At 38.2% G+C, this 20,069-nt stretch overlaps 1 protein-coding gene across 3 annotated transcripts in view; it reads right to left on the bottom strand.

The window, feature by feature from the left end:
- PRKN (parkin RBR E3 ubiquitin protein ligase) overlaps window positions 1-20,069 on the bottom strand; it is a 722,549-nt gene that overhangs the window by 462,915 nt on the left and 239,565 nt on the right. For all 3 annotated transcript variants that reach the window (XM_061378740.1, XM_061378739.1, XM_061378741.1), the window contains exon 3: window positions 19,613-19,850. In XM_061378740.1, coding sequence (XP_061234724.1) covers window positions 19,613-19,850 — 238 coding nt within the window. The remainder of the gene's footprint in view (window positions 1-19,612; window positions 19,851-20,069) is intronic.

The raw sequence follows: 20,069 nt of genomic DNA on the forward strand, positions 1-20,069 counted from the left end.
TAAGAAATGTTTACAAATTAAAAGCCAGTTGTACTGATCAGCTCCAGCATGGCTCTGATCTATTTGACCTAGTGGAATTTGAGAACGTGCACGCTTGTTTGAGATTTCTGTACGAAAAGCAGCATGCCTTGGGAAATAGCCATGACTGGACAGCTCAGCACCTAGAAATTTGAGCACTCTGCTACCAGACCACAGCACAGCAGGGGAAGGACAGGAAAGCAAGAAGTCAATGGGGATGTTATAGGAAACAGCAGCCATGGTCTGGCCAGCAGGGGCTCAGACCCACTGCACCTGAGCAAGGTGAGCAGAGTAGGTATAGCGATGGTAACCCACAGACCAGTGGTCACCAAGCAAGTCCATAAGGATAAGGCTGGTCCCAGGTCAGGCCAGGAAATCAAGTCAGCAAGTCAAGGTCAGGTTCAAGAAGATATGTAACCAGGCACAGCATACTCAAAAACATGGACCAGGGACAGAAGAAAGGTAAGGACTTGAGCTTAGAAGTAGCTCCCAAGTCAATGGACCCATCAAGAATGGGTGAGATAGCGACCTCTGTCAAGGCTTCCTGCAGCTTTTTCTCATACAGCTCTTCTCACAGAAGTCTGATCCAAGGTTACACAACTGCCCCATTTCACAGCTTGCCTTTGACACAACCAGTTAAACTTCAAAAGCGAGAGTGAAGTTGAAGAAGTTGCAGAGCCTTTGGTGCCTTCACACGAAGCATGTGATATACCACACAATATCTGTGTTGTGTACAACAAGAAACAAAGTAGTGACAGATCATGGAAAGGGTCAAATATCGTGAAATCATCAGCTCCTTAATGGAGAATGAACCACTGAACTTAGGAAAAGAATTAAAAGAAATTATGTTAAAGTTTACAGAAAGGATGCCTTCATTTGAAAATTGAAGATGAAATCATATCAGTTTATTTATAGTTTCAAATATATGACATTTCACAAAGGTTTATCTATATAGGGGATCATACACAATATAGGCAGCCACCTTTTTCACAATACAGAATGTAAAATTAAAATTTGCTTTCTTGGTTAGATTGAAATTGCATTCCTAGTGTCAGTGTGCAATCACAGTATCTAATTAGATATGTTTCTTTTGACTGAAAGTTCAAATAACAGCATACCCTCACTCAAAATAACAGCTCTTCCTACTGAGCTTATTCTTCGTATTAGCTATTTACTTCTAGTGCCCAAATATACCAGTTCTACTCAAATATTGCCATCCAGATACATGTAAGCTAACATATTACCAGTAATTATCAGTAACAATAAAAGGCTGGTAACAAGCAGCAACAACAGTATTGCTGTTAGCTTTGTTACCCTATTACAAAACATTCTGGAAAAGTTCATTTTTTTTAGAGAACCCAAGGAATAAGTACTGAGGTGGCAAGGTTTATGGAAGATAATTTAATTATTCCATGTACTAAAACATTAAAAAAGCTTCTCCAGCAGTTTCCTAATAGGAATTACATTGTTACTGAATAAAAATAAAATTTCCCTTGTGTACAAGTAACTGGTTAAAACACAGGAAACAAAGGTCACAAATAAATGATCAGTTTTCTCAGTGCAGTCCCAAAAGGAAATGTGCTAGGACTTCAGTATTCACCATCAGAAAAGGAGAAATGAACAGTGAAATAACAAAGTTGGCTGGTGATATGATTTTATTTAGGGAAGTAAAAATGAAGGCCAACTGGAAAAAACATTGAAGACTGCAGGATGCTGAGTGACTAATAATAAAATGAAAAATGAAATTCATTGCAGATAAATGTAAGGTAATGTACATAGGGAAAATAATTTTATGCAAACGGTGATGGTCTTGACTAGTTATTACCACACAGAAACAAGATCTTGGGGTTATAATAGATAGTTCTACAAAAATGTCAACTCAATGCTCAGTAGCAATCAAAAAAGTAAATTGAATGCTAGGAATTATTAAGAGATGAATAGAACAAAAAAACCCACAGAAAACAGTGCTGTACAAATGCTGTACAAATCCATGGTGTGCTTCATTTTCAACAGCATGTGCAATTCTATGCTTTCCATCTCAGAGCAGAATATGGTAGAATTGAAAACATACAAAAAATAGAGAATGGACAATCAATAGCACCCACTCCAGAAACACTTCAATAGAATAAAAAAAAAATAAAAACAACAGTTAAGAGAGTATCACAGAGGTCTACCAAATCATAAGATGCACAGAGAAAGTGACCAGGAGTAGGACAGCAGCCTGAAAAATATCATTACAAGACTGATTTATACAAGCTACTGACAGAACCTATGGACTGCAAAGAGGATACTACACTAAATGAATCTTTGATCTGAGCTGGTATAGCCACTGTCATTTTTCACATAAGAAAGCAATGGAAGTAATCTGATACTATATTTCATTGGGCTGCTGTGTGACTTCAGAAAGACTGCAGTGTGGATCTGTAGTTGCAGGTGCAGTGGTCCAGCCTATTTTGACCTCCAGGCTGCAATGGGAAACACACAGGACAGTGCTGCTTCTGTGCTACCCAGACCATGCCCCCTGTTGGAGGCATTCCTGCTCATGGAAAAATCCTGACCAGCGAGCCTTTACTAAATTACTTTCAAAATTTTCTTTTAAAGGATATATATTTATGCTCTTGGTTTTCTCTATAAGAATCCACAGATACTGAGATATTTAGCTCTGTTGTAGCAGATACTTCAGTGATTAAATGACAATAGGCCTTTGTACAAGTCTTGTAAGTTTAGATTACAAATCTTCATGTATTTTCTTTGAACCTCCTTGCCTGTTTCTGAATTTCAAGTTGTCATCTTATGCTTTAAAAACTGATTGTGTCCTGCCCTGCACCTTAATCTTCTTAAAGAGTGTTTTTCCGAAGTAATAATCTTTAAAGTATTGTATTCATTGATTACGAAATGGCTGTAACTTGTACACCAATGTTGTTTATAAAACTGTGCTTTATTTCCAGTTCTTTTGCTAATGCTTTCAGTCTTTTTATTAGTTCTGATCCCTTGTGCATTCAAAACAGTAAGATCCTTCCAGCTATTTTTTTTTGTTTTATTTTACTTTTAGAAAGAAATGCTATTATTGCATTAACTTTTTTTATACACAAAGACATTTTCAAAGAGATTCCACCTGATGTAAAGAAACATATACCAAATCACATCATAGTAATGGACAATTCTGACGGTTGAACATACAGAACATTAGTAATTTTGCAGCAACTTAGCATTCCTTGTGAACCTTTTCAGGTTCAAAAGCACTGTAACTGGAAAATCAAAATGTAGTATGCGTTAGCAACAGTTAGAAAATACGTGAATTAACACTTTAAGTTTTATACATTTATATGAACTGATGATTTCACTGCCCTGTGTCTACTCTCAGAGGCAATGAGGAAAAACTTTGGAATAACTGTTACGTCTTGTCCAGAGTTGCACATCAGATTGCACACAGGTAGGAAAATATAAATGATGCTCTGCCTAGGAGTCAGCTAGTATAGACTACTGGCAGATCAACTCCATGACAGTTACACACTGATATTCACTAGCTATGTAGATTCCTTCTCATATCTGCAATAAATTAATTCAACTTAATATCCCGTTCTGACTCATTTTCTGCTATTTTTAGCAAACAAGGAAACACTAGGGAAATGGAAGCAGCAGGAGAAAGGGAAAAGAAAGACACAGAACTAAACCTTAGTGAGTAAACAACATTGTGTAGGCAAAAAAACAGCAAGGAAAAGCATTTTTAAATTAGTATATTAACAGAGCAAAATTAAAATATTAAAGTTTTACATGTGAAGAGATGCTGCCAGGAAAAACAGGGCTGAAAATTTTACAGATTGTTATGGATCAGTGAAACAACTGGGAATGGTAGTTGTAGCAGTACAATAAACTTAGGAAGTTGCTACTCAAAACAGCTCCTTTCATAACATAGAAGAATCAGGCAGCAGCACTATCATTTGCTGATTTTGAACAAGATGACAGAGTAACAGGCATACTATCAAAGAAGCATTCTGCATAAGCAGAGAAGCTGAGTGTTGGAGATGAGAGCCAGAGACTCAATCGAAGAAATAAAAATAGTAGAGGAAATTAACAATTAAAATATCAATTATGTTTTAACTCTGAAAAAAAGGCACAGAATAAAGGAAGAATGATGAGGGAGAGGAATATTCTCCCTGGCAGGACATATGAGGCTGAATAGCTGCATTGTATCAAAGCTGAGCAACGAAAGATAGAACTGACAGAGAACAAAATTATTGTCAATTTTCAATAAGGATGCTACAACAGAGTGATTAAAAAATATAAAAGAGTGTTTGTCATTTCATATGGCCTGTTGCATACTAGATGACAGTAGTCTGAGGGTTTGACCAGAGACAACATGATAAATAGTATTACACATTTACCCTCCTTTGATGAGGTCTTGAACAAGAAATGCTTTCCTCTTAATCATTCATCTCACTCCTAACTGTATATACATTTAATAAGAATAATGGTACTCTTTATTTACAGCAAAATGGTGAAAAGCTAAGTATGTCACTCTATATAGGGACTATATAGATAGCTGCACTGCCAAGGAGCTTTGAGTTTGAATGCTATCATCTTACTTCCACAAAATAGAAATCAGATTTTTACCACAAGGGAAATAAGGTAAGGTGAGATTATACCTTGGCATCAAACCTCAGAATATTCCAGCATAACTAAAGAACATTATTAGGGAGTGGCCACAGAGAAAGTTCACATTAGCAATTATATGCTTCAACACAAATCCTGTAATTAAGACAATGGAAATTAACTTCAACACAAATTATTTCTCAGAAACACCTTTCCACTTCAGAAAATTAGCATCTGCAACACATTTTTCCTAGCTGTAAAAATGTTAGTGACAGATTAGAGATCTCCCTGAGATCTGAAAATCTCAAAATAACTCAAATTCCCAATCTATCATCTAGCAAGAATTTGAATTTGTCCTATTCTCCTGTAGTCCCCTGGTGTCCAGGTAATGAAATCTCTTTCTCTGAAGGAATGACTTAAAAATATACTATAAATATGATAGAACTGCGGGGCTGATCACCTCCTGCACAGATACATAATAGATCAGGAATCTAGGTTAAGTACTGGAGATGTAGATAGAAATCTTTTCATAGTTTCATAGACTATTTGGATCCTTCATTGAACAGTACATGAGAATCAACTAGAAATCAATGGTTACTGAGGAAGGAAGTGGGGAGGCATCTAGATGAAATCTTGTCTCTTTAGAGGTTTCATAAATGTCTTCTCACGTATAGTATGACTTGGGAATTCAGCACAAGAAAGGAGATTCCCCCAGCACATATATTTGTGAAACTGTCAAAAGAATTGTATGAGAAAGGAAAAAAAAAACACAAACTTTCTTAAGTTCATGTGAGATGGGAGAAAGGGGGCAGACTTCTGCAGAGATTAAGAGGTATGAAGTACTTCTCAAGCTGAAGATACAAAATACTCTTTAAGCATTTCCGTTTAACTTCAACAGAACTATTCTCCAAAATCAATTGGATTAATTGATTGGTGAGCCACTATAGGAACAAGCTGTCAGCCACCAGCTCAGGGTCACACTAATCAGGTGTAAAGTAGCAACCAGATGCTAAAGCTCCATTCTGTACGTAGTGTGGCAAAGAATGGAGTCTCCACAGTTTATGCGATAGAAATGCTAATGTGGGCCAGAGGGTGACTTTCTAAACCGATAGGGTGAAGAACAATAGTAGGACTCAGTTTAAATGAATTGCTATGCACTTTAGTCTCTAAAATGCAATGAACATTTAATACAAGTATCACATTTAAAGATGCTGTACATATAGTATCAAAAATATCAAATAAATGATGAATCAGGGAACATATTCATAAATGAAACACCTGGTATATCAATAATACATCTTATTAAGAAGTCCCACAGGACCTACATATTACTGCTTTGTTCATGGGTCTGCATTAAGGGAGAAAGGGGAAATCAAAGAGTTATAGTGACATATCTAGTTATAATCTTAGGAACTTCATCTGGAGGTATTTTAAGTAACATTAGCTTAATTCCTTCTGATGGACTAGCCATTGTATTCCTTCTGGAAAATAAAGTGTGGGTTTTGTTGTTTATGAAGATGATCAAGCCAATGGGTTTCCTGGATGGAGAACCCCTGAAGGGCCTCCTCAGATTCCAGTGTAGAATGGTTATGAGCTGAAGCTCAAAGCTTTCATAGTTGGAATCATGTATCTTGGCAAACCAAGGCAGCTCACTAGATGGCAGGTATCACTACAGGGAACTTTTACATGTGTTGAGGGAATTGTGAAAGTTGCAAGGGTAGGATTAGTCTATATCACTGTTTCAAAGACTGACTATTATTTCCATTATCAAATAACAGATGTAGATGCTTAGCAGTCTGTACATGTAAACATGTTCGTGAGGATTCCTATGATTCTATTTTCTGTGCATTTAACTTTAACACAATGAATCTTGCTGCTTCTCAGCTAACCTGCACATGGTGAATTCTGTTAGTTAATGCTAACTAACAGAACTAACAGGGCTAGCAGAGCTTTGAGGTTCCAGGTCTCAGGGCTCAATTCATTCTGGCCGTATCTACAGTTCAGACTTTATGGATGTTTTGATTCAGCTAATTCAAAAATAATTTCTGGAGGATGAGAAAAGTTGCAATTGATAAAGCTCGGTTGCCAAGTGGCACAGCTTTAAATAAGAAACCAATTGATCATCGCCACCTAGAGGTTTTTTCCCAGTCATATTGTCATTATTTAAGCCCAGCCAGCAACCCAAAACCACACAGCCGCTTGCTCACCCCGCTCGCCCTTCCTCCCCCCCAATCCCAGAGGGATGGGGAGGAGAATAGAAGAATGTAACTCCCACGGGTTGAGAAAAGAACAGCCCAGTAACTAAGGTATAACACAAATCACTGCTGCTGCCACCAATAATAATGATAAGGGAAATAACAAGGGAAGAGAATACAACCACTCACTACCCACCTACCGAGATCCAGCCTGACCCAAGCAGTGATCTAGCCCTTCCGGGTAATTGCCCCCAGTTTATATAGTGGACATGACGTGCTGTGGTATGGAACACCTCTTTGTCTAGCTTGGGTCAGGTGTCCTGTCCCTGCTTCCTCCTGGCTTCCCCTCCTCCCTGGCAGAGCATGAGACTCACAAAGTCTTTGGTCAGAGTAAACATTACTGAGCAACAACTAAAAACATCGGTGTTATCAGCATTGTTCCCAGGCTGAAAGTCAAAACCACAGCATTGCACCAGCTACTAAGAAGGAGAAGAATGACTGCTACTGCTGAACCTAGGACACATATGTCTTGAGTATTTCTTGCGTGACAAAGCTAAGGAGAAAATTGTGGTGAACAAAAAGAGGGATAGGGGCTCCATACTTTGGTTGCTCAAGTGAGCTTTTGATCCTTATTAGAACTTTGTTACATCTTCACAGCAAATATGCAATAAAATAATGTCAGCCAGCACTGGAAACCAGGACACCAGCGTTCATCATTAAATCCTTGTCAAGTTCTCCAGTGTCCCATGAAACTGAACAGTACATGGGGAACAGGCTCAACAGGGAGCATGATATCCTGGTGTTTTCCCTCCCCTCCAGTTCAAGTCCCCATTCCCATATATTTCTTTTTCTCTGTCCCTGTCTTTTGACAGGTAAGTACCAAGACCCACAGAACTGACTATTGCATAAGTCGGCATCACAGTAGCCCAGAAAGAGAGTATTGGTGCTCAGCAGATGTGTTGGCTTTCAGAGTCCTCTGGGACACTTTGCTCCAGGATGCAGCTGCCACCTTTAATTTTTCAATCTTTGTTTTGCTGGATAGGAGGGTAGTTAAAATACATGAACATATATACATATCAAGGAAAAAATATATATGACAAGATGGACTTGCATTTTAAGTGGAAAGTAAGTTACAGATATTCTATTTCAGAAATGCAGAAATTATTTCAGGTAGATAGACTAACAATACTAAATCTGAAGCATTCATCTGCAAATACCAGTTACAGCAGCAGTTGGATGTAACTACCAAATCAAAATCTGACACATTCTTAAGGTCAAAAACCTAAGACAGAATACCAACATAGATGCCAACAGTACAGATAAGATACATTTTCAGGTGTACTGGTGAATAAAAAGATTCCTGTTTTGATTTGTTTTGTTTCTTTAACTAAAATGCAAAAATGCTAGTTTTGAATCTTAATGTTAATCATTAAATAGGGAGACCCAGGATGCCTCACTAAGGAAATTATAATTCTAACATAGTAGTTGTACACAAAATGGTGCCACAGCACGTATAATCCAGCTAAGAAATATTCCAGACAGTTTCATTTGCAGGCCACTGTACCATTCTGTCTCATAAATGAAAAGCAGATCAAGGAAGAGATTTCTTCATTTATTTTCCTTTCAATTTGATCACAAATGCTGTAATCCTACCAAAGTTCAGCTTTCTTCCCAGTGCCAATAGATCCACAGAGTATCAACATTCCAGAACCTTGTAGCAAATATTTAACAATTAGAAAGGACAACAGTTGTTTGCTCAGCATGGATCTTTATTTTGTTCCAACTGGATAAAATCTTAGTTGCTGGGCATGTAGGCAGTGCTGTCTCATGAAGAACACATAAGGAAGAGTGAGTTTTAAGCATAAGGTTCAGTCTACCTCAGAGCAGGGGAAATAAACCCTACACCGAGGGATTTTTGAAATCCTTCTAAAGCTGATACAGAATCTTGGTTCCAATGTTATTCTCTAAAAGAAAAAAGGAAACAAAAGGACAACAAAAAACAACTGAGGCACAAAAGATGAGCAAAACAACTTCAACCCTTGATGGCAGTCTCTGAAGAGAAACCTGAATGGACAAAAAGGCCACTACCTTGGCATCTCTAACAATAGTTACCCAGGTAGCAGTGAAAATGTGAAACCTTCACCGAAACAAAGCTGATTGCAAAATTCTAAAGACTTTCGGCACAGCAATGGAAGAGCATGCGCTCACTTCAATTCTGTTTTCCTGTGAATATGAATTAGATCTTTTTAATTAAATTAACTCTCCATTTTCCTATCACAACCATTCTTTTCTTAAAAACAACAAAAACCCCAACAAACAAAAAAACCTAACAAAAAAGCAAACAAACCAAAAAACAAACCAGAAAATTTGTCTTCCCATGCCAAATACAACACACTTCTTTTTTTTTTTTTTCCATACAAGTTAAAGTTTAGTCCCATTGAAGCTACTTGTCTTTATAAAGAGAGCAGGATATGTTTTGTATGACTATGTTTTATTTTCTAGTGAGAACTGAATTTATTGAACTATCTGTTCCATGTAATTACTTTCTGTAGATCAAGCTTTTCTAATAGATCTGTTCTCCCAATGTCCTTGCTGTGCGCACAGAACTCCCAATGACATTAATGAATCTCAGGCATGTGACTTGAGAGAATATGTCTCATGTCATTTTAAGTGCTAACAGCCCATAACAGAAACCGTACAGTGCAAGCACTAAGCTGCATAGTAGCAACAACTACTATTTTTTTGATGAACGTTAAACAAGCTTTCTTCTTACTTGTGCTTCATAATTGGAGTCTTGCTGTTAAAAAAGAATCACCATATACCTCTATTGTTGTACTTTTTCACATAAGAGATCTTTCCTAAGTGGTACTTTCCTTTTTTTTTCCCAGTGGCATCAGTAATTAATTCATACCAACAATTATTTTGCAAAACATAGCATGTATAGTTTTGTTCAACCAACACAGAACATTTTCCACCTACAAATGCCACCATCAGCTGGTCTCATAAAGACACAAACAATGCTTTTGCAGAAGAAAATCTACCCATGCTGTCACCCATAAAAAATCAAAATATATTCCAAGGACACAAGAGTGTTCCCATCCCCCCCCTTGATACAGAGGAGCTAGCAAATGTTCCTGACTTCAATTAACATGAAAAGGGCCTTTAAAAACAATAAAGTAATTAGAAACGTTCATGCGAGATAATTATGTCATGTAAACATGAGCATTCCCAGAAGTGCTTTATTAGAAAAGAACATTTCTCCTCTCAAATGAATTTCACAGACAGGAAGGTGTGGGGAAACGGCACCATTCTCATCAGTGTTAAAAGCCTATGATACAAATGAGGTCTTCAGCATGGCACTAACTGCAATAAATTACCAAGTGTGTGTTCTGTTTTCTGAAATGGGCTCAATTTATCATTTTACTGTTGCTCCATTATGCTAATGTCCTATAGAATCACTTTTTGCTGTTGCTGGAAGGTGAAGAGGGGATATCAATTTTTATATATAGAACTTGCAAGTATTGCAGCAGTGAGTTGTCAAGGGTTAACAACCCTAACAGAAGATACAATATACATAAAAGCAAACTTCCAAGGACTTTGTAATGACAAATTTTCATAACCCTACTAGAAGCAGAATAACCAGAATATTTTAATTAGCTTAACTATAAAGAATTAGCAATAGTTAATTGCTGGCCTAAACATTTTCCTCCTGATTTCCAATTAACCCTTGAATTGACACCGGAGATAGTTTAGGAAGTGCTATTTCAATGAAGGTCAGATCAGAGAATGCCATTATCATTCTTTTCAACCTGCCCATACAGCAGACATGAAGGATAATGAGGCAGAGATGATTACTTGCAAAAATGAATACTCCTTCTCTAAATATAACATTATATAATAAGAGTGTTTTCTTTCTTTTGAAATACTGGATACAAACCAGGTAAGTATTAAAAGAGGAAGAGAACTGGACTTAGATGGACAATTGGTTTTATCTTGTATAATAGCTTTTTTTGTGACTGAAATGTGACTTGTATCCAAAAAACCTCTTTTTTGTGGAGTGCATTGAAAAAATCAAGCATTGCTTCAGAAATACTGTCATACTATGAATCACTTCAATGGGAAGCATTGTTGACATGCCTTCCTTTACCTCTAAACATACATAACCTATGAAGCTAAGGCAACTAATCCAGAGGGATAATTTAACATATACTGATATGAACAGGCTGCCAAGAGAAGTGGTATTTTAATACCTCCCTAGAGGTATTTAAAGACATATAGATGTGGCAGTTAGGGTTTACTGATGGACTGGAAATGCTAGGTTAACCATTGGACACGGTGATCTCCTTTTGGAACGGGGCAGGTAGTATGAAAATATCAAGCAAGAAAAAGAAAAAATGAAGAAGAGGACCAGTCTGGTTCTGTACCAGTTTCTCTTGTCAAAAAGCTCTAAGGCCTGATCAACACAATTTCTGTCACTACAATGCATCAGCGCAACCAACATGGCAACAGCTCTGTGCCATTGCACACTCACAGCAAATTTAGGTTAAAAGCTCTAACAGTTTTGTCTAACAGTTTTGTGTATGTATGTAATCAATGCATAGTGAAAATGATTAGCAATGTGCAGGAGCTAACAATTTGCACAGAAAGCTGTTACTGCAGGGGGTTTATTTTGTTTCAGAAGTTTTTGAAGAAATTTTGTTTTAAAGTTTAAAACATAATTTTTACATACAGCAAATTTACACCGTGAGTAATGAAGACAAATGCAGCCATGCTTCCTAGAAATTATTTGCCAAAATGAGGACTAGCATATTATTGCTGAGTTGTTACTTTATTCTGCTTTCCTAAAAAAGCTAAATTAGTACCTTCCCTTTTCTGGATGCAGACTGATTCTCAAATTGATACTGCATTTCATATTTAAAAGGTTGTAAAATAATGCATTATAAAAATTCTGAATCAGATGTAGACTAAATCACAGCGTGCTACATAACACATTTTCATTTAAATTAAAAGTGGTTTAATCCTAATAGAAAAGTAAACTGTCAGTGCACGAAATCTGAAAATACCATAGTAACCTAGCTTGACATTTGAACATGTCTACTCAAACAATACATTGGTTGCATATTAAGATATTTATCACTTTTCCTTGTACAGCAATCTGAATCTTATTCAGATAAATGTCTGTCAAAAAAGAACTACCATAAGAACCATGCAACCACCATTAAATCATGTACTAATTCAAGACATTTAAGAAAGGTCAGTGTAAGTACTCTGGTCATTTGGTTTTAGAACAAAATGTTGATAACTCTGGGAAAATGTCCTAAATACTAAATGCAAATTGCACAGAATACTGATTCCCCCCTCCCCTTTCTCCCCCTTAGACTACTGAATTACAATATTGTGGACCTAAAGTGCATTTAATTAATTAATTTACAGAATAGAATCATAGAATATTCAAGTTGGAAGTGATCATTGAGCCCATCTCCCACTCTAGTCAACATTCGGTCAATTCAAGATGAAGATGCCACAGCTAAACAGAAACAAAAGCGTAGCTGTCTCTCAAACTCATAAGTAACTTACTTGCAGCATCACTGATTGATTCTTCAGGAAAGAAATATTTTCAGGGAAGGAGAACTGTTTCTAAGGGATATTTTCCCTTATGTTTGGAGAATTAAAAATGACCCATATTCAGAAAAAGACTTGAAATCCCTGGATAGTGTTCAGTGCTCCCTCATGCACTTCTGTCACAGGGGAATTAATCCACAAATTATTTGTACAGATGCCAAGGGAAACAAAGCCTTTTACTGATTCATTTCCCATGTAAAAATGCACCCAAATGATAGCAGGGAAATTTTAAGAATCTTTTCTAAGGGAATACTAAATTCTTAGATATTTCATTTTGTGATGCAGCAAAGGAAAATCAGGTGATGAGAAAAAACTTCATTGTTGTCTTAGATATGTCTGGTGCAGTTGCTGAACACTTACAGAGCTTCATGTCCCAGAGTATCAGCAGAGATGTTCTTGCAGTGCTGTAGGCCATTTTTGATCTATCAGTGTTCACGTTTTGATGGCAGTCTCAAAAAGGTGATGAAAAAAAGCCGCAGTTCTACTCACCTCTGGACTAGGTAGGGGTAATGAGCCTAACACCACATAAAAATGGGGAGGGAGAGATGCAGACCATACCATTGCCCGATCTGTAATTAGTTTGACATTTTAAGTTTTACAAAACTGTTAAATAATTTTAAAAGACTTCAAGAGTTTAGACTACTCATTTACTTCAAACACACCTGACACAAAAAGTCTCATCCTTTTAGGCTTTTTCACTAAAAGAATCATAATAAAATGCAATATCAATTACAGAGCACAGGAATTTTAACACACAGTCAACAGAACACTTTTCAAAAAGTGTTTGTACAGTGTCTGCAATGTCCCCAATTAAATTGATTTGCTGGATTTTTTAATTCATCAGAGCTTCTCTTAGAATTATGAACAGTTTTGTATACCCAAACCCTAAATTGTGGCTTTTCCTTCTAAAAGTTTTTGCCTGTGTCTTTCATACATCAGATATAGATTGGGAACCAGCTTATCACTTTATGCTTTTAAGCACTGAGGTTTTGGTAATGACAATTTTACCTTCCCTAATTCATAGCTTTGCTATTTGTAAGGGCAGGAGGTTTTAACATATATTAAATTTCAGTAGAGCATTTCCTAACTAGGTAGAAATGAGTCAATCCCTCTTTTTGCTAGAATTTATAGCTTGGCACACCTAAGGCAATATATACCAGTACCTTATTTCCTCTTCTAAGAAAAGAAAAACATGGAAAAGTAACAAGACAGAGGCAACTTGCACACAAACATTTTTAAAAGGCTAGCTAAAGACCAGGATATGCTAGGGAACTCAAGAGAAAAGCACTTTTTAAAAGTTGTAAAGAAAAAGACCTAAGGTAATCATGACCACATCTAATCAATTCAGATTAAAAAAATAAAGCATCTGGTAATGGAATGGATTAAACTGGGAATAAAATACACTAACAAACAACATTATTATTAACTTACAGAAAACAAACGCCATCAAACTACTGTCAAACTACATAAATATTTTTTTTAGGTCACAGATTTGTTTGACATTGATATTTGATAAATATGTTTAGAGAGGGAAGCAATGTGATTCTGTAGTCTGATCTCCTGCCTAGCATAGTCCAGATTACTTCTAGGTCACAGTCCAGCCTTTTTTGCTGGACATATGCTTCAGAAAAATGTCCTATATTTATTTTCAAATGGCTAAATACAGATAATTCTTATAAGCCCAGATAACATGTGTCAGTGGTTGATTTCCTGGCAAATTAAAATCTCTGTGTGTTATGTTTATATTTGCTGGCTTTCAGCTTCTAGATAATGAAATCTTAAATCCTGAAACGGTTTGTAAGATCTCCACTCCCATAAATGTCACAAGTTTACAACAACATACATAAGCCGATCATGACCTGCACTTTTGCACAATTCTTGTGACTCTTCTCCTGCACCTTCTAACATTTTTTTACAGCAGCTTTCTTGAAATTTAGACATTAAAATGGTGCATGATATTCCAGATTTTGTTATGCAAGTGTCAAAAGCTGTCTGTCTCCTGGATTGACTGGTAAAATTCTACAGTTTGACCTTCAAGCATTCAACTCAATACTTCAACGATATTACTTTTGCAGTCAAATGCTGCAGAACCTTCTGGGAGAACCTTTTGTGATGCAAAAGTTACCATGAACATTTTTCCTCAGAATTCAAAGGAGGGCAAATAAAATAAAAGCAGGGCAGGGACACAGGGGCAGCACCCTCTGGTAACAAACAGGAAAAACTTGGGCTTCAGAAAGAGATCAAATATTTACTGCTACAGTTATGGAACAACTGTGCAACAAGTTAGACTAAACAATAATGAATGAATACTCTGACTCGAAATTGTAAGTTTAAATTTGTCCTCTACTCATTGTTCGCAACCTCTCACACACAGAAAAAAAAGATCATATTTGCTTCAACTGTATAGGTTTCTGCTGTACACTCATCACCACAACAACTATCCAACTTCTAAGACAATAGCTTGACAAGTATAATTTCAAGCAGCATTAATGGCATATGAAACATTCAGCCACTCATTCCCACTAATATTCAGCTTTGCAAAAGAAAATCCATACTACATAGTAAAGTTTACTGGAAAACTGATCTCTGGATTTATTTTTTTCTTTTTTTCTTTTATTTGAGTGGACTCTTTTTAATCCAGACTACTCCTTAACTCTGTGAACTCTGACTACAAACTAACCTGCCCCTAACCTTAATAAGAAAAAAAAATCAAAATACTCTATATTGAAAAAAAGAATCCTCTATATTGAACAAAAGTGGTGGGACTGAACAGACCCAAGGACAAGTTTTCATAGTGAGAGTCAAAAAGAGACAAGGAAAAGATAACAGGCCTTTAAAAAGTACTTCTTAATAACAGCATCCCAGGTGGAACTATCAGTCATTAGACGGACTCTTCTTTTTTTTTTGTTATGATAAAAAAATACGTTTAACTTAATCAAGGACAACACTTATGCACATATACTCTCAATACTTTTTTTTTTTTTTCGAAGCTGTCACTCTGCCATGAAAGCATTTGCTGCAATAGAAGACACCTATCACTGTGTACCTGGCTCCACAGAGCTTGTAGCCTGTGGAAAAACATATCACATGACAAATTTTAAAAGGCCTTACTCATGTGTAAACTATTTTGCAAAGTCAAGTGCAACCATTAAAGCCCTTTACATATCACAGAACCATAGAATGGTTTGGGTTGGATGGGACCTTAAAGACACAGAATCACAGAATCATAGAACAGTTAGGGTTGAAAAGGACCTTAAGATCATCAGGTTCCAACCCCCCTGCCATGGGCAGGGACACCTCGCTCTAAACCATATTACCCAAGGCCTCGTCCAACCTGGCCTTGAACACTGCCAGGGATGGAGCATTCACAACCTCCCTGCGCAACCTATTCCAGTGCCTCACCACCCTAACAGGAAAAAATTTCCTCCTTCTATCCAAACTAAACTTCCCCTGTTTAAGTTTTAACCCATTACCCCTTGTCCTATCACTACAGTCCCTAATGAAGAGTCCATCCCCAGCATCCCTTATAAGCCCCCTTCAGATACTGGAAGGCTGATATGAGGTCTCCACACAGCCTTCTCTTCTCCAGGCTCAACAGCCCCAACTTTCTCAGCCTATCTTCATACAGGAGGTGCTCCAGTCCCCTGATCATTCTCGTGGCCCTCCTCTGGACTTGTTCTAACAGATCCATGTCCTTTTTATGTTGAAGACACCAGAATTGCACACAATACTCCAAGTGAGGTCTCACGAGAGCAGAATAAAGGGGCAAGATCACCTCCTTCGACCTGCTGGTCATGCTCCTTTTGATGCAGCCCAGGATACGGTTGGCTTTCTGGGCTGCAAGCGCACACTGCTGGCTCATGTTCATTTTCTCATAGACCAACACCCCCAAGTCCTTCTCCACAGGGCTGCTCTGAATCACTTCTCTGCCCAGCCTGTAGCTGTGTCTGGGATGTTCCAACCCAGGTGTAGGACTTTGCACTTCGCATGGTTAAACTTCATGCGGTTGGCATCAGCCCACCTCACAAGCATGTCAAGGTCCCTCTGGATGGCATTCCTTCCCTCCAGCGTATCAACCAAACCACACAGCTTGGTGTCATCGGCAAACTTGCTGAGGGTGCACTCAATCCAACTGTCCATGTCAGCAACAAAGATGTTGAACAAGACCGGTCCCAACACCGATCCCTGAGAGACACCACTCGTTACTGGTCTCCAGCCGGACATTGAGCCATTGACCATAACTCTTTGTGTGCGGCCATCCACCCAGTTCTTTATCCACCGAGTGGTCCATTCATCAAATTGACTTCTCTCCAATTTAGAGGCAAGGATGTCGTGTGGGACAGTGTCGAACGCTTTACACAAATCCAGGTAGATGACATCAACTGCTCTACCCCTGTCCATCAGTTCTGTAGCCCCATCATAGAAGGCCACCAAATTTGTCAGGCAGGATTTCCCCTTGGTGAAGCCATGCTGGCTGTCACTAAGCACCTTGTTGTTTTTCATGTGCCTTAGCATACCTTCCAGGAGAATCTACTCCAAGATTTTGCCAGGCACAGAGGTGAGACTGACTGCTCTGTAGTTCCCCGGGTCATCCATTTTCCCGTTCTTGAAAATGAGGGTTATATTTGCCTTTTCCCAGTTGTCGGGAACTTCACCTGACTGCCATGATTTTTCAAATATGATGGCCAACAGCTTAGCAACTTCATTTGCCAGCTCCGTCAGGACCCGCGGATGGATTTCATCAGGACCCATGGACTTGTGCATGTTCAGATTTTTAAGATGGTCTTGAACCATCCTCTCCTACAGTGGGCTCAAGGTCTTCATTCTCACAGTCCCTGTGTCTGCCTTCCAAGACTTGGGTGGTGCGGTCAGAGCCTTTGCTAGAGAAGACCGAGGCAAAGAAGTCATTCAGAACCTCAGCCTTCTCCAAATCCTGTGTAGCTAGTTCACCCGAGAGCTTCCTGAGGGGGCCTACGTTCTCCCTAATCTGTTTTTTATTTGCTATGTACCTGTAGAATCCCTTCCTGTTATCCTTAATATCCCTAGCCAAGTTTAATTCTAACTGGGCCTTAGCTTTCCTAACCTGGTCCCTAGCTTCCCGGACAATAACCCTGTACTCTTCCCAGGCCGCCTGTCCTTGCTTCCACTTTCTATAAAACTCTTTTTTCATTTGAATTTTCCTCAGCAGCTCCTTATCCATCCAAGGAGGTCTCCTGGCCCTCCTGCTGCACTTCCTTCTGGTTGGGATGCAACACTCCTGAGCTTGTAGCAGGTGATCCTTGAAGACCAACCAAGAGTCTTGAGCCCCCCTGCCCTCTAGGGCTATATCCCATGGAACCTTACTAAGCAGGTTCCTGAAGAGGCCAAAGTCTGCTCTTTTGAAGTCCAGGGCAGTGAGCTTGCTGCACGCTCTTCTCACTGTCCTAAGGATCTCAAATTCAACCATCTCGTGGTCGCTGCATCCAAGGCTGCCCTGGAGTGCCACATTTCCAACGAGCCCTTCCCTGTTGGTGAGCACAAGGTCAAGCATGGCACCTCTCCTTGTCGGCTCCTCTATTACTTGCAGAAGGAAGTTGTCTTCCACACAATCGAGGAACCTCCTGGATTGCTTGTGCCGGGCCGTACCATCATTCCAACAGATATCAGGGTGGTTGAAGTCACCCATGAGAACGAGGGCCTGTGAGCATGAGGCTTTTCCTATCTCCCTATAGAGTGCTTCATCCGCAGATTCCTCTTGATCAGGTGGTTGATCATTTAGTTCTAACCCCCCCTCCCATGTGCAGGGATACCTTCCACTAGACCAGGTTGCTCAAAGCCCCATCCAACCTGGCCATGCAGTAGTGAAAAGATAAACAAGGAGTAGCATTAAAAAGGTCAAACCACTGCCTTGGTTTCAATAATAAGCTCGGTCTGAAACCCTGTCTTTAACATCTCTGGATTTAAATCAGCATTTACCTCCCTTACCTCATTATTCATTCAGACTGGGAGATGTGGATCATTAAGCTGGGTACTAATTTGTTCCTAAACTGTACTCATTCATCATTAGTTGGCAGTAAGAGGTTGATCAAGTCAGTTGTGGAATACTTCTGTGACCCTCCCACAAATTGTATATTTTCTGCATGAGTTATGTTAATGGTTTTAGTAGCCATTTTGTTAAGCATGATGATTTCCATGGTCAGGTTAGTCACAAGAGTTATCTCTGTCATATTCATAAATTGTCCTCCATGTTCTGAACCTGTATGTTTGTATTAACTTCTGTATTGTATATAAAGGGTATTTGTGTACTGTTCTTTCTAAAAAGACATATCTGATATACTATTATGATAATTCACAACAGAATCTGGTATTGCACAGAATGAGGTCTCTTTACTGGGGAGAAACACAGTTGTCAGAAAGGATTAGCTAGACTGTGTGAGGAGGGAGTTATTCTGAGAAGATTCATGCAATAGCTAAAAAGTTCTTAATTTCCTTCTGACTTCAGCTTCTCTCTCATGAACAATTTCAAATATTACAGCGCAACCCATTTCCAGGAACTTGTGTCTCAGATGATTTTTCATGATGAAAAGAAGATAATTCTCAGCAATAATTTGTTGGAGGAAGAACTACTAAAATCTGTAGTATGAATCATCATCATAATTTGTGCCATCTATGTTTTTATAAATAATAAATCTATTGTATAGAAATACTTTCTTACAAAATGCACGGGTATGAAAACGTCACAACAGATTAAGAATAAAGCAAATCTGCAATGCATTGGATGCTTCCACATTCTAGTTAAGGAAACTTCTGTAACGGAAATTTTACAGAGACTTTGTTTTGCCTTCCCACAGACCTCTGGGTTTTTTGCCAGCTTCTAAAAATTTCTAAAAATATTAAAATAAATAAAATATTAGAAATAATAGCATCAAATATTTAAAATATTATCACTCTGTTTATCCACAAAGTAAAATTATTTTGCTAGAAGACACATCAGGTGCTTATCCTTCCTAATAAAGTTGCATTTTTTGATTAATACCTAAAAATAAACCATATGCTGGTTTGGTTGATTGGGGGGTTTCTTTTCTTTTTTCTTATTCTTTTTTCTTTTTTTTTTTTTTCCCTGTGGTTTATAACTGTTCACTCTACAAAAGAAACAGAAAAATATTCAGGCCTATGTATTGAAATGTACCAAATCAGAAATTTACCTGATTTTTCAGAGGGAAGAGAAATGCTGGGTTTTGTAGTATCCAGAATAACAGCCAGTCCTGCAGAGAGTGATGGGAGGATGCTGGTACTGAGGTCTATGCGAGTTAGACTTTCAGTTTGTTTTTCCAAGGCTTTTAGAATACCTCCAGCACAGCTATCTCTTGTCTCATCCTTGTTTGGACTGTTCTGTGGACTCTGAACAATATGAACGATACTCTGCTGGGCCAGGTCACAGTTCTGCAACAAGAAAGCAAAATCTCAATTAATTATGACATAACAGACGAAATCCCTCTATCTCAAGCTTGGTATGTGTTAAATGGTATCCAAGCCATTTTGTGTAGAATGTCAGTGTGCAGTAATGTAGTTTAAAACAAAGTGACAACTGTAAATTGCTGGAATTGGCATTACTTGCATTGGCAAAAAGGGTTACAATGCAAATTCTAAGCATTTAACAAG

This window comes from Neopsephotus bourkii, unplaced genomic scaffold, assembly GCF_033783945.1.
Source record: "Neopsephotus bourkii isolate Nb327-2 ecotype Australia unplaced genomic scaffold, CSIRO-AGI_Nbou_v1 NB_1767, whole genome shotgun sequence".
Taxonomy (NCBI): Eukaryota; Metazoa; Chordata; class Aves; order Psittaciformes; family Psittacidae; genus Neopsephotus; species Neopsephotus bourkii.